General features: G+C 44.4%; 1 protein-coding gene across 10 annotated transcripts in view; it reads left to right on the forward strand.

The window, feature by feature from the left end:
- Positions 1–15,686, forward strand: part of ZCWPW1 (zinc finger CW-type and PWWP domain containing 1) — a 111,354-nt gene continuing 95,668 nt past the window's right edge. For 2 of the 10 annotated variants that reach the window (XM_075907298.1, XM_075907296.1), the window contains exons 1-3: positions 3–405; positions 1,491–1,618; positions 4,710–4,997. In XM_075907298.1, coding sequence (XP_075763413.1) covers positions 4,728–4,997 — 270 coding nt within the window. In that variant the 5' untranslated portion in view covers positions 3–405; positions 1,491–1,618; positions 4,710–4,727. Of the gene's footprint in view, positions 406–496; positions 612–1,490; positions 1,619–4,709; positions 4,998–15,686 lie in introns of those variants that run through there. The other 8 variants (XM_075907295.1, XM_075907294.1, XM_075907300.1 and 5 more) reach the window with 7 other exon arrangements.

The raw sequence follows: 15,686 nt of genomic DNA on the forward strand, positions 1-15,686 counted from the left end.
GCTGGGGGGGGGGAGCGCCAGCCCCAGGCGCCGCCCCGGGCGCGTGGCTATGGGGGGGGGGGGGCGCCCCCGGGCGCGCAAGTGTCCCCGTCCTCTGGTGCCCAGCGTGCGAACGGCCACGCCCCCTGGCGCCCGGCAACCTCAAATGGTTGGGGACCACTGGGTCAGTGCATTCTGAAATCACATGTCAGCAGCACCGCTACTACTGAGCCCCCAGCCGCAGAGAGAATGCGCATGCACAAACCAACACCACCCCATCCTCAGCCTGACAAGAAGAGCGTGCGCAATAGTTTCGACCAATGCGCACGCCCTTGCCCCGCCCCCTTTTCAGACGGCTGCGTTTGCGCGTGTCGCGAGCTTCAAGTTTATTCATCCCAGAGACAGAGCGGCGGCCGCGGCTGAAAGGTTCGCGCGTGCGCTCTGGAGCCTTCCCCCACCCGCTCTGTGGGAGGTTGTTAGGGGCGGGTGAGGCTTGAGGGGCGTGCGCGCGCGTGGAGGCGGGAAAAGGAACCCAACGCGGGGAGCGGGGAAGGTGAAAAGGCGCCAAAAGCCGCCTCACTTACTGATGCTAATGGGGAGACGCTAGCTTGGGCCAGACCTGTGCCACACGGGTATCCATTGTCTTCCTGCACTGGAGTTACCTTAGGAAAAGGCTGGGTCCCCCCTCCCCTTGCCTGGCTTGCCTTCCTGGGGCAGTTTGGCGCAGGTGACCCACACCAACATAAAAATGTTGTGGTCTTCCCTGAATGCCAAAACTGTGTCAGTGTGGTGCCTGCTTGCCTCCTCCCATCCTGCCCAGAGAAGCACCAAGATGGTAACCAACTCAGGGCAAAAAAGCTATAAAATCATGGCTATTTTTCCTCCTCAAAGGTGCCAATGTGGACTTTGATCACCTATGATTGTCCAAAACACTGCATCCTCTCTAGTTGTTGTCTTATGGGAGATGCATACTTACGGAAAGAAAGTGATGCTACCTAGATAAGATGATAGGGCTCCCCTGTTCTTATTAGGATGGTCAGTGGAAATGGAGTTGAACATGGATATAATTTCACCCTATTTTACATGACACAGCAGCCACGGGATGCACCTTTCTACGCAGTGTTTGCAGTGGCATCATTCCTAGTCAATACCGGACCTGATTTTGCTCTCAAACTGTTGTACATCTGGAGACACTTCACTAGAATCAATAGAAGTATAATGGTGCAAAGCAGAGACCCAGTGCAAGGGGAGAGTTGGCCTTACAGACTGTATTAATGTCTACCACAAGCATCATGATCCAGTGATGCAGGGCATGTGCATAATCCCTTTCCATACATATGCCTTAGACTCTCACCTGGTGTAAATCAGCTGCTTATACCATCTGAGGATCTGGTTCCCTGGGGTTTGGAAAATGTCAATAAGAGGCATGTAAACAGAATTTTTTGCCATGGGAGTAAGTCTATTAGAGGTAATATTATTAGTGATATTGAGTTATGTTTCTTTCCCCACAGCAGGAAGATGCACTAGCTAATTTGGTACTGTTTCAGGCCCTCATCTTACTACACAGAATAATACACTGGACCATTCTGGCTTTAGACCTGCGCACCTTGTGTTTGAAACTTCCCTTGACTCAGCTAAGGTATGCAGTTTTTTCATCTGTGTTTCTCTGCATGTGTAGCATAGGGTACGTCTACACTGCATTCCTCTCTCAAAAGACATACCCCTAGGCTGCGTCTAGACTGACAAGTTTTTCTGCAATTTGCGCAAAAATTTGCCAGCTGTCTACACTGGCCGCTGACGTTCTACTGTCCGAAATCAGTGCTTCTTGCACAAATGCTTTGACGTTCCTGTTTGGGCAAAAGCCCTTTTCCGGAAATGTTTTTGCACAAGAGGGCCAGTGTAGACAGCTAAAAACTATTTTGCGCAAAAAAGCCCCGATGGCAAAAATGGTGATCGGGGCTTTCTTGCGCAAAACCGCATCTATATTGGCACGGACGCTTTTCTGCAAAAAGTGCTTTTGCGGAAAAGTGTCCGTGCCAGTCTAGATGCTCTTTTCCGCAAATGCTTTTAACGGAAAAGTTTTTCCGTTAAAAGCATTTGCGGAAAATCATGCCAGTCTAGACGTAGCCCTAGTGATCAGAGTGCCGGAAGCAGCAGAGTTATGAGCAGGCATCATCAATAGTTTCTTTTTAAGTTTGCGGGGAGAAGAGTTAGGCTGACTTTTTACTCACCTCCCCTGTGGTCTTTGTCCAAAGAATTGTGCTGGTGAAGGGAAAGTGTGTTCTATCCAAAATGGCAGATTTCAAAACTGAAATAATAATAGCAATTATTGTATGTTGTTCTTTTAATCTTCAAAGCACCTTGCAGACATTAACTCTTTAATCCTCACAACATTCCTGTGTTAAACATCAATCTAGATAACAGTTGGGGCAAACTTTGTTCTAACATAAAGCACTAATTTCTGCAGCCTTTGCCTCCTCATCCAAGCATATAAACATGTCTTTAATTCCCATTCACTTCACTGGGGTTTAAGCACACATTAAGTGTTTTGTTGAATTGAGGTTTTAGATTATGAGGCCTTTGGAACAGACTCCGTCATTTTGTTACACATGTCCAGCAGCTATCCTCTTGGTGCTAACACAGTGCAAAGAATGCATAGTATTGCCCTCTGGTGTAAATTCAAAGCAATTCCAGTAAGTTAACTGCGCCTCTGCATTTACACTGATATAAGCATAATAACTTTAGCAATTAATCCATTTGTAGGGCAGAGGTCTTTGGACTAGGAGGAGTCTAACAACTAGTGAAGCTCTTGAGCATGATTGTAATTTATACAAAGATTCTAGAAGTTTAGAGGTCTTACTGTAAAACTGAGATTCGGGCTCATTAACTTTAATTAACATACAATAATTAATTCACTTAGCCACTATGTGCCACAGGCAAACAGAGAAATAGAGACACTTAAATGATGGAAAATAAAGCATTTTTCAGACAATGGATGCTCCAGTTTAGAACTAAATTTAGCTAATCTAGGGGTCATAGTGGAAAAATTGGAGAGGGTCTAGAGAAGAGCAACAAAAACGATTAAAGGTCTAGAAAATAAGACCTGTGAGGGAAGACTGAAAGAATTGGGTTTGTTTAGTTTGGAAAAGAGAAGACTGAGAGGAGACTAGATAGCAGCTTTCAAGTACCTAAAAGGGTGTTACAAGGAGGAGGGAGAAGACTGTTCTCCTTAACCTCTGATAATAGGACAAGGAGCAATGATCTTAATGATTGCAGCAAGGGAGGTTTAGGCTGGACATTAGGAAAACCTTCCTAACTGTCAGGGTGGTTAAGCACTGGAATAAATTGCTTGGGGAGGTTGTGGAATCTCCATCATTGGAGATATTTAAGAGCAGATTAGACAAACATCTGTCTGGGATGATCTAGATGGTGCTTGGTCCTGTCATGAGGGCAGGGAACTGGACTTGATGACCTCTCAAGGTCCCTTCCAGTTCTAGTATTCTATTATTCTGTGATTAATAGATTCATAGCTACTAAGTCCAGAAAAGATCATTTTGACCATCTAGTCCAGTGTTCCTCAACCTTTTTTTATAAAGTACCCCTTTAAAAAAATTATAAGTACCCGCAGTACCTACAGTTTTCAGACACACCAGGTTTTTTTCTACCATTGCAACATATTTGTTTAAACAACTTAATCTTAGCCGTGCAGGTGATGAAATGTTTGGGTATAAAAAGTACAAATATAATAAAGCGCTGTAAAACTTAAAACAAAAATTCAGTTTTCTCCAAATTTCAGTTGTGTTGATGTACCCCCCAGACTTCTCTTGAGTACCCCAAGGATACTCATACCACTGGTTGAGAAACACTGGTCTAGTCCAGTGGTTCTCAACTTGCAGCCCAATCAGCACACAGCTGTGGCCCATGTGACTTCTTCAGGGCCATACAAATAGTATAGATAATGTATGGATGAGGCTCATATAACACGCAGAGAGCTACATATGTGGTCCACAACAGTAAATAGCTTGTGAACCACTGGTGTAGTCTGACTTCCTTGTCGCAGGCCTCACCCATTAATTTCTGCACCATGTCCCTAAAAAAACAGGACTACGTAGCACTTTAAAGACTAACAAGATGGTTTATTTAAGAAAATTGGCATGACCATATATACCAAAGGATACAATCAAAAAAATGAACACATATTAAAAGGACAAATCATTTACCCCCCCCCCCCCCCCATCTCCCCTCTGTTCTGAAATTTGATTTGTCCTTTTCATATGTGTTCATTTTTTTGATTGTATCCTTTGGTATATATGGTCATGCCCATTTTCTTACACTATTTGATCTGAGTAAGTGGGTCTGGCCCACGAAAGCTCATCACCTAATAAACCATCTTGTTAGTCTTTAAAGTGCTACATAGTCCTGTTTTTTGTTTCAGCTAGACCAGACTAACACGGCTACATTTCTACTACTATCCTAGCTTCTATCTGAGAGTGTCTCCTAGAAATAGATCCAGTTTTCCTGTAAAATACTAGAGGAGGCAGTTAAATTGGTGTAAACTGGTCTGGATGCAGCTTAAATCAATATGGCCCTCTTAAATCAATTTACATTTATATACTCAAGGGATGGATGAACAACTTTTATGTGTTGATAAGACCAGAGCTTCACTGTCATGTGTGCTTCTGACTGGTGGTGGGTTGCTATTTTGTATTTCTTTCCTCCTTTAATTCCAGCATAAAGTTGGGAAGATAATGAAGAAAATGTTTGCCCCTCCGCTGGCAAAATCCCATGTCCTTTCTCTGAGGGAAGGCCCTGAGCATCATGCAAAAAAAGAGGACATGAGGGCAAAAGAGGTGATAATCTACCCGCTGAGCCAAGGGACGGATGACTCGACCGAAACAAAACTGAAAGCGGACAATTCAGACACTGATGTGAAGAGGTGGAAGAAATCAAAGGTAAGAAAGGAAGAGGAAGATGTACAAAAGAGAGCCAAAAGGAACTCAAGCAAAGCGTCAACTAAGGTGAGTTAATACCAGACACTAATAACACGAATAAAAACTTCCTTTCGTTAGTTCCTATATAGTGGGATTTCTAATAACTGGCACCTAAACCCTCCCAGACAGATATGCTTAATGATTTTAAAATATATTATTATTTAACAGTGATTCTGCATTTGTAGTATATTTGGGACCCATCATAAAGACACACCATTGTCCCTTGGTCTAAGTGTTAAGTAGTATTTGGAGCTTCACAGGCTTGTTTGCTTTAGAATGAGAAATCAGTGCTACGAGGTAGGTACGTTTGTGTTATAATCAGCTGTTACCCCTTTTTGACCTGAGTGATTAGCCAAAATTCAGTATCTATTGGTCTGCTTCTGTTAGGAGGAGCATGTGGTGATGGAGTTGGGTTTTTTTAATGATGCAATTCTGTTTATTTACAAGAAGAATGGACAGAGTCCTGTATCCAGGATCTGTTTTCTTACAGTTTGAAGCCTCTTTTCAATCAGCACTCTGCCTCAAAAACTCTCTCTCTCGGCTTTTTCTTGGGGTCATGCTCCTAGTGCTTTTTCTGCTCTCTCCTTGCCTTTCTGTTCCTTTGCTCACATTTCTCTGTTGTTCTTCTTCGAGAGGCATCCATGGGGTACTCCACAGTGGGTGCTGGAGTGTCCCAGCACCTCTTGATGGATTTCTGCTAGCAGTGTATTGGGGCTGTGCATGTGTAGCATGCGGTATGCGTGGTCCCCTCAGGTGCCATTGTGCATGCACGGCCCCCTTCCCTTCAGTTCCTTTCTGCCGTCCCCAGCTTCAGACGGAATCTCGCAGTGCTCTTCACCTCAGCTCTTCTGAAAGGAAATTTAGATAGTTAGTTAAATCCAAGTTCTTCTGCCCCCAGTTCTGAGTTGTTAGTTAGAGTTATTAGAAGTAGTTAAAAATCAACTTTGTTTGTCAGTTGATTCCCTTTCAACACTGCCGTGGTATGGGATCACCCAGCTTTAAATGCTGTAAACTCTGCAATGATGCAATGCCAGCATCAGACAGACATGATGAATGTGTGAAGTGCCTGGGACACACTCACATTGAGACTGCCCTCACTGTGCAAAGCTCAAGAAGCACACACGCAAAGACAGAGAGTTCCGCCTGAAAATGTTAATAGCTGACAAGGGCAAACATTCTGCCTCTGATCCTAGCCCGGCGCAGAACCATACAGCCAAGGGGGACAGCCCAAAAAGAGAAGGGCTCATTTGCTGCCACAGTAGTCGCTTAAGAGGCATGTTTCAGGAAGAGAGTCAGATAATGTTGACAAACGCTGCCTCAATACTTTTGACCACCCAGGGATATCGGGCGAGCAGCACATCACCAACAAAAGCGCTACACAGAGCGCGATAACCAAGGCAACAGGCCACATCGTGCCTGTCTCTCATATCACGGCACTGAGCATGGTACTAATTTACACCTCAGAAATTACATCGGCGCCTCAAATGCCTGCCATGGCACCATAGCAGCTGACATGGCACCACCTCTCCCCCGCCATTACCCATGACAACTCCACATGCTGCGCACTCTGCTCCTATTGCGCCACAGCCATTAATGTCAACAGGAGCACAGCTCCCCACACCACAAACTCCCAATATATCTTACAGGGAGCACGGGCACTTTGCGATCTCCGCAACACTGAACTCCCCCATTCTGAGTGAGGATAAACAACCTCACTCCCCATTCTCTATTTAGAATCACCCTTCTCCGTATCAACGGAGGAGGATGATGGGTTAGCGCTCTTTTCACTCATCTGTCCCCATGTACGGAGGGGGTCAGAAAACTCTAGCAACACTGCTCACCCTGATCTTATTACAGCACCAGTGGCTCCTTGAGCTCCATACCCGTGGATACCACCACCAATGCCTTACTTTCCACAGTGGCAAATGTGGAACCAATGGCCGCAACAGCATAAAAAGAGATCATATAAGACTAAACACATGATAAGAGCTCTCTCTCCCCTCACTCAATTATCTCAAAAGGGCAGAGGGAAAAAGGATACCGATGTCATGGGTCACCAAACTCACTCTCTGGTGCTTTATCCCACACAAACCCACCATCTTACACTGATGAAGCCATTGCACCACTGTCCTCTAATAATACTGAGAATGTTTCTTCCTTTCGAGACTCTTTTTAAAAGAGTCGCACTCGTCCTAAATATCCCCATGGAGGAAGTACAGGACTCCAACCATGAATTCACAAATGTCCTCTAGGTGACCCCATCTGCCAAAATTGCTCTGCCAATTAATCTGGCTATACTCGAACTCGTAAAGACGTTGTGGCAAACACCTGCCTCAATTCCACCTACCTTTAAAAAGGCAGACCGCAAATATTATGTCCCTCCCAAGGGCTCTGAATTTCTCTACATTCAGCCACCACCCAATTCCCTGATTGTGGATGCTACTCAACAGAAAAATAAACAGCAGAACCGCTCCACCCTGTTTGAGAGGGACAATAAAAGGCTTGACTCATTGGGAAAGAAGGTGTATGTCTCGGCTACTCTACAAATGAGATTAGCTAACTACACTGCACTTCTTAGCAAAATTAAACACTTTTATTGAAGAAATATCTGATGACAAAAGAGCACAATTTAGGGCCATCATCGCAGAAGGCCAAACAATATCATGCACAGCCCTACAAGCCGCCCTTGATGCAGCAGACACGGCCATGAGAACAACGGCCATGGCAGTGGTAATGCGACGAGCTTCATGGTTTAATTCCTCTGCCTTTCCATGCCAGATCCAACTATCAGTTGAGGATTTGCCCTTCGAAGGCGAGAAGCTCTTCCCCACGAAAACGAACGAAATCTTGCACTCAATGAAAAACTTTAGGGCAACACTATCCCTGGGAATCCAGACACCTGGAACGAGAACAAGGCAATATAGGTATCGACTATACCCAAGAAGATACCCCCAATTTACATATCATTACCAAAGACAGGATCAACCCCCTTACCAACAATGCGGTCGAAATAGACAATAACGCCACTGTTTCCAGACCAACACTCCCAGCCGCCCATCCTAACCAAATAAGAAAATTTGAACCAGATGTTGAGAGACCGAAAACCACATTACCTGCTCCAAAGGGCCAAAACGTAGTTAAACCCTTTCATGATCGCCTGCTACCATTTTTACAACAATGGCAAGCCATTACATCTGATAAGTGGGTAATACAAACAATTTTTTCAGGATACACTATCCCTTTCCTTTCTCTCCCCCCACCACACCAACCTACCCTGTCCCTCCTCAGGGACCCCTTCACGAGATCATCTTACAACATGAGGTGGACCATCTGCTCCATCTAGGAGCTATAGAACCAGTCCCTCTGGAATTCCACAGAACCGACTTTTATACTCACTATTTCCTCACAGAAAGGAAAACAGGTGTTTGGCGCCCAATCCTCAACTTGAGGGCGCTGAACAAATATGTAAAAAGGCAAAAATTTAAAATGGTTACTCTGCTGACTCTGGAACAGGGTGACTGGTTTTCGTCTCTCGACCTACTAGATGCTTATTTCAACGTCTCCATATAGCCAGTTCACAGACGTTTTCTTTGTTTTACCCTAGGTTCACAACACTACCAATATACGGTTCTACCCTTTGGTCTCTCTACAGCACCCAGGGTTTTCTTCAAAGTCCTCTCAGCAGTCACTGCTTATCTCAGGTAGTGCGGAATCACTATTTACCCGTACATAGTCAACTGCCTGATCAAAGCAAGAACCAGACACGATTCTCATCATCACACCCAAATGGCCCTACGATGCTTCAAATCCCTAGGACTTCTCGTAAACCACAGCAAATCAACTATCGTGCCTACCCAATCCATCCAATTCATTGGCACCTATCTTGATTCTATCACAACCATGGCCTCCTTGCCTACTGACAGATCCAGCCGGATCAGCCATTTGGCACATTCCCTTCGTGTGATGCCATCGGTCATGGTCCACAACTACCTACAACTTTTAGGCCATATGGCATCATGCAACCCTGTAGTTCCCAACACACACCTTTTTATGAGGTGCATCCAGTGCTGGCTCAGATTAAACTACAAGCCACACATACACCACATGAACAGAACATTATCACTCCCACACACTGTAAAGACATCACTACAGTGGTGGACAGAACCGTCCAACCTTCACAGAGGCATACCTTTTCAAAGCCCAGAACCCACAGTAGTAATCACCACCAGTGCCTCTCTCACTGGGTGGGGAACTCACATGAAAGGACTCACGGCTCAGGGCCTCTGGACCTCAGCAGAATGCACACTTCACATCAACATCCTCAAACTCAGAGCAGTACGACTAGCATGCAATCATTTACTTCCATATACCACATCAGAATATATATGGACAATATGGCATGTATGTTCTACATAAACAGGCAAGGAGGTGCTTGGTTACAAACCCTCTGCAAGGAGGCCATCACACTCTGGAATTGGTGCCTGGCATGAGACATTAAGTGCATGCCACCTCCCCAGGGCCCTCAATACAATAGCAGATGCCCTCAGCAAAGCCCTGCCCCAGGATCACAAATGGGAGCTAGCCGTTCTCAGACACATATTCAAATAATGGGGTTATCCCCACTGTGACGGCGCGTTGGGGGTCCCCCATCTCCTGCATCCCGAAATGGCACAAACAGACTGCACCAGCCGGTGGAATAGAGGAAGGTTATTGCCTCTCCAGGATACAGCACAGCACAGATGGAATCTGGTCACAGAGCTGGGCTAGGATGCCTCAGGCCCCCTTGAGATGGGGGAGACTGGGCCCCTAAACTCCAGCCCCTTTCCCTAGGCTGTCTCCTCCATGCTCCCAGCCCGCCACTCAACTCACTCTCTTCCAGCCCTGCCCCCCAGCCAGGGCAGCCTCCACCTTCCTTTGTTCCTCTCTATGGGGGGTATCTGGTTCAACCAGTTTGGCATCACCTTTGCATAGTGAGGTTTTCCCTGCTGGGTCCTGCTCCAGACAGCAGAGGTCACCACAGCCCAGCAAGTACCCCCACTACGTCACACCCACATAGACCTATTTGCCACCACAACCAACAAGAAAGGCCTAATGTATTGCTCCAGAGTGGACATGGATAAGCAATCCCTTGGGGACACTCTCATCCTCAGAGATTCACCCCTACTTTATGCGTTTCCCCCCTTTCCCCTCCTCAACAGAATCCTTATAAAGGGACAAAGAGGAACAAAGCAAAAGTCATCCTCATAGTACCCTGCTAGCCTCGACAACCATGGTTTCTCCTCCTACACAGGATGGCCTGATATCTCCCGATCACATTCCCATGCAATCCAGCCATACTTTATCAATGGGGAACCACGTCTCCTCACCCTCAATTCCAAACTCTCCACCTCAAGGTGAGGTACCTTGATGGTTCATGGGCATAGAATTGCAGTGCTCACAACAGGTGTGCAACGTCCTCCTTGGATATGTCTACACAGCAAAGTTATTTTGAAATAACAGCCGTTATTTCGAAATAACTTTCCTAGCGTCTACACAGCCAAACCATTTGCCAGCACCTGCAGACCCTGGTGCAGAGCGTGCTGCCTCCTGCCGCTCCAGCACCTGCTGCCTTCCTAGCTACCGCTCCTCCTCCCACTCCTTCTCCTCTTGCTTCTTCCTTCACCTCCTCCACACCCTCCATCCTCTCCCCATCCCCTCAGGGACACCGAGGCCCCCGCACCCGCGGTGCTGTGAGACAGTTGGCCTCGCGAGATCCCCCAAGCGTGAGCCCTGAGCTTCCCCTCCCCCTTCTTCCCCTTGCTTCCCCTTCCATCTCCCTCCTCCCAGGTTTCTCACTCCCTTCTCCCACCCTCTCACTCCCTTCTCCCACCTCCTTTCTCCAGTCTCACCAGAGTTTCATTCCCCTCCCCGTTTTGTTAAATAAAGAGAGTTTGTATGTATGAAAATATGTGTATTTTATTTTACACCAGGAAGGGGGCTAGGGAGGGGTAAGTGGAAGGATGTGAGGGAAGAATGAGGCACAAGTAGGGCTGGCTTTAGGAAGTGCGGGGCCTAATTCGAACAGTTTTGGCGGGGCCCCCCACCACCCAGGATTTGTTGAGAAAAAAAACCCACCACAACAAACCACAACCAACAAGCCACAACCACATACAGAAGTTTTGGTACATTGCGGCATATATTATAAATATCAAGTTGGTTAAGCTGTTACCTGGGAGACTTAGGTATGCAATTGCTGTGGAGCCTAAGCAATTAATCAAAGCCTAAGGCTGTCCCCACACAGAAGCCAGATTCGGCCTGGTATTACGTATCTATCACCGCTGGACTGAGAATCACAAATCAGGCCAGACAAGGTTTAGGGCCAAACCATGTATTTGAAAGTTAAAGGCACACAGCAACAAGTAACTGCAACAAACCCACCCTATCCCAGAAGAAAGAAAGATAGAAAGGTCCCATACACAAAAGGGGTATACTTTACACAGAATAGGAGACGGCGATGGATGCTTGCGACCTACAATCCCTTGGCTAATTGAAAGTCTTAGGAGAGGATCAGCAGGGGAGATCCCTTGAAGCGATGATCTGGTGATTGATGCCTGCGACCTACAATCCCTTGGCTAATTGAAAGCCTTAGGAGAGGATAAGCAGGGAGATCCCTCGAAGCGCTGGTCTGTCCTGCGGAACAGATACACTTCCTGGATCTTTGTCTCTGCCGTGGGTTGGCTCCTCCGGATGAAGCTCCCGTCAACCCTTCAGCTTCACAGACCCGTCCGGTAGGCAGGGTTTAGTAGATGAGCAATAGAGTTCCAGTCCAATAGGCACCTGCCAGTAATCCTCTGTGTGGGGCGTTCCCACACACAGAGCTGCCACAGCACCACGAGCTAGGCCTCAAAACCCTAACCAAACATCCACAGGCATAGGATGGAATGTCACAGGGAAGACAAATGAAGACACAAACCTAACCAGACTACAGACAGATAGACGAACCTGAGTTCCCCTCAGAACCAAACATTTAAAGGCGGGAAAACAGGATTAGTGAGTAGGGTGCAAAATATGGTGTGTGTGCACTGAAAAGTGGGGCTGAGTGCACAGCTTGGATGCATGCACATCAGAATGGGAAGGAGTGCAGAGTGGTAGGACCATGTGCACTGCCTAGAGTACAGGGTGCAAAGCTTTTTAGTGTGCACACTCTTTTAGGTTTTGGTGGGAAAACAGCTCTGAGGTGAAATGAAATGTAAAATGGAACCTGTCAGACTCCATTTTGAATGTTGGAATCATTATTCCCTTAGCCTAGGCAACAAAGCGGGACTTTATTGCACACCTCACTCATATGTTTTTAAAACTTTATCTTCCTTCCTTTTTGTTCATCAAAATCTTTCAGTATATTGCCTAACTCTAAGCTCTTCATTACTTCGCATTCAATTGACATGATTGCCAAACTGTTTAATCGGTCTTCCTGCATTGTTGATCGCAGATATGTTTTAATTAGATTTCGCTTCGAAAAGCTCCTCTCTCCTGAGGCTACAGTTACTGGAATAGTCAGTAATATTCGAATTGCTATAAATAAATTTGGGAATGCTGTTGATTGGTTATTAGATGCAAGAAATTGAAGCGTTTTTAGGGGGTTTCCATAATCAGACGGAAGAATTGGCTGTAATGCTTCCAGTTTTTTGCAAAGCATGTAGCCTTTTATGTCAACTGATTTTACAGTTGAAACTTGTTCGTTTTCCTCCACTAGTTTCACATCTGTCAGTGCGAGTTCCAGATCTGCAGCAGATTTTCGTATGGTGTCCTTGGGAAGATTTTTGAATTCGCATAAAAATCCAAATAAACTCACATGCTTTTGCAACTGTTCAAACCTTGGTTCAAGTGACTATAAAGCTTTGTCTAATACTTGATTGAAGCTCTGCATTCTGTAAGCTTCTTTTGGATCAGGAAAAGGCTCGTCTGCAAACTCGTACTCAAATTGTTTTTTTTGTTTGCACAAGCATTTAGTCTGGAAAACTGGAGTCACATCTAGATCTTTGGCAAGTTCATTGGCACCAATTAACACTTCTTGAAAACCCTTCTGTCTGTATATTTTTAACCAGTTACAAAGCTTTTCGAATGAAGAAATTCCTGCAGAAACATCCATTGTATCACTCTGTAATTCCTTGCTCACAAAATTTACTTGAAAAAGTAAATCATGCCAGAAAACTAGCAAAACCAAAAACTTATAATCCTTCATTTAAGTAGCTAGCAATTCAGCATCACTTTTTGCTTGAGCATCATCAATTGTTTCTGCTACCTCTACGAGTGCATCATAAAACTTCCCTGTTTGGTACCACAGAGCTTTGATGCTTTGCATTCTACATTCCCATTGTGTTTTGTCAAAGAGGCTTTACAGAAAGGCCTGTAACATGTTTTCTAAAAATAGTCCATCTTTTAGTAGATGCAGAAAAAAGGTTGTAAATATGCTGCAAGGCTCCAAAGAAACTCATCACATCTGGATATGTTTTGACCATGTCTCCCAAAATGAGATTATAGTTGTGACATGCACATGGTATAAAAAAAGCTCTTGGGTTTGTTTTCAGAAATAATGCATGTACACCTGATATGTTTCCCTTCATATTTGCACCGTTGTCATAGCCCTGCCCACGGATATTTGCAATGTCCAATCCCAGGTCTTTGAGTTCCCTTAAAAGGATATTGTACAAATAGTCACCTGTGCTGCTTTCTACTACTACGAACTTAATGAAATGTTCATATATTCCTGCCAGAATAATTGGTGATACACCATCAGCCACATACCAAATTGTCAGTGACATTTGTTCTCGATGACTAATGTCAGAAGTGCAGTCCAGTATAATAGCAAAATACTTAACAGCCTTAATTCGAGCTATTATTTCATGTTTATGGAATCCCCTACAATACTAATAAATTCATTTTGAATGTTTTTTCCTAAATAATGGTCCTGTATTTCTGACTTCTGGATTCTTCGTAAATGTTCCTGCATCACTGGGTCAAACTTTCCCAGTAATTCAATAACTCCAAGAAAATTTCCCTTGTGTGATGTTCCCAGCCGTTTGTCAAACCCACGAAATGATAAGTTTCGTTCTGCTAGCAACTGAATTACAGCGACTAGTCTCTCAAAAACTTGATGCCAGCATTTTGCTTCTTGGTCAATAAGTTTTTGTTGTATTGAGTCAATGTTTTTTTCAACAGATAACCTTTGCTGAAGGTCGCAGCAACTAAGCATAGCTTGTAAATGTCCTTTTGAGTTTTCGTGCTTGGCCAATCTTGTATGAATATTAGACCAGACATTAAAACCATTACATGCTAGTGAACTTGCCACATTAGAGCAAAAAATCTTACAGTAATAACAAAAGATCTTGTTGGCTGACACTGAGTATATCACCCATGGATGAGTTACGGTTTCACCATTTGAAAGTTTCCTTTTGCAGTGAAACTTTGAAAAATGTTTCCCAGTCTTATTTTTAGGGAAATCTTCTACAATAATTTTAGGTGGCCCTTGTTTTACTAAATACTCTCTGATATGCCGGGTAATGTATTCTGGCCAAGTTGCAGGATCATCAGATATTTCTATTTGGTCAGCAGAGTTGAAGTTGCCTTTCTGCTCTGGATCTAAACCACTCGCATCTTTATTATCAGAAAAGCATTCTTGACCGTCAGTATCTTCAGCATCAGTTACAACCCTATTTGTAGTCTTTTCTTCACCTTGATTGTCTTGAGTGTCTTCTTCAGACTGATTTGGCTCTTCAAATTCTTCGTCACTGCTGTTGTTCTCTGTCTGTGTCATATGTTTTACTGGAGAATTTTCAACCATATCTGCATCTTCAATGAGCTCTTCTGGCTCAACAGTAGAAACAGGTCTGCTAAAATACTTGTTTAAAGCACTCTTCTTACTCCCACTTGGGTACTTTCTACCACTGTCTCTTGATCTCTTTCCCATATTGATAGAAGTCACCATGTTCTAAAAAGAATATTAATGATAGATTTTCACTTTCATATTAAGAAAATAATTAGTTTTGATAGTTGTACAACTGATTTTCAGATGTAGGGTCTGGGTCAAACGAAACTAATATTATTATTATTAAATAAATAACCCAGGGTATGTCTACACTACCCTCCTAGTTCGAACTAGGAGGGTAGTGTAGACATACCCCCATTTCTATATTACTGCAACACTCTAGCTGACAACTTAACAGACACAAACTCCCAAGAGTATTTAGAGTTATGTCTCCCACATCCTAACAACATAGCTGACTTTTATGTGAGTAGTACAGTTCAATTTTGCCCATGGATGACAGATCCTCTACAGAATACATACATTTATGTATTAATGTATAACTGAACTGATAATAAAAATAAAGCAAATATATTACATAAAGAAGTATTCTGATTTTATTTTCATTATGATATTTCATAATATGTTAGGGCATATCTGTTATGTTGATTTTCTAGCATTCGATTTAGTGGATTTAGTGTAGACCCCCAAATTGAACACTGAGGGCAGCCACCACTGGCATCCTGTACTTCTCATCCTGTAAAAAGTAAGGGAAGCTGACATAAACATGTGCTCCTGTTGGCCTCCCACAGTGTAGATGCTGCGGCAGCTCGGCTTAAGGTTAGCCTCATCTAGCTACAGATTTTGCATAGTTGGATGGCGTACCTTAAGCTGGTGTAGACCAGGCCCTACAGAGCTGAGTTATCTCAGATAAC

This window comes from Pelodiscus sinensis, chromosome 24 (assembly GCF_049634645.1).
Source record: "Pelodiscus sinensis isolate JC-2024 chromosome 24, ASM4963464v1, whole genome shotgun sequence".
In the NCBI taxonomy this organism is placed as follows: domain Eukaryota; kingdom Metazoa; phylum Chordata; order Testudines; family Trionychidae; genus Pelodiscus; species Pelodiscus sinensis.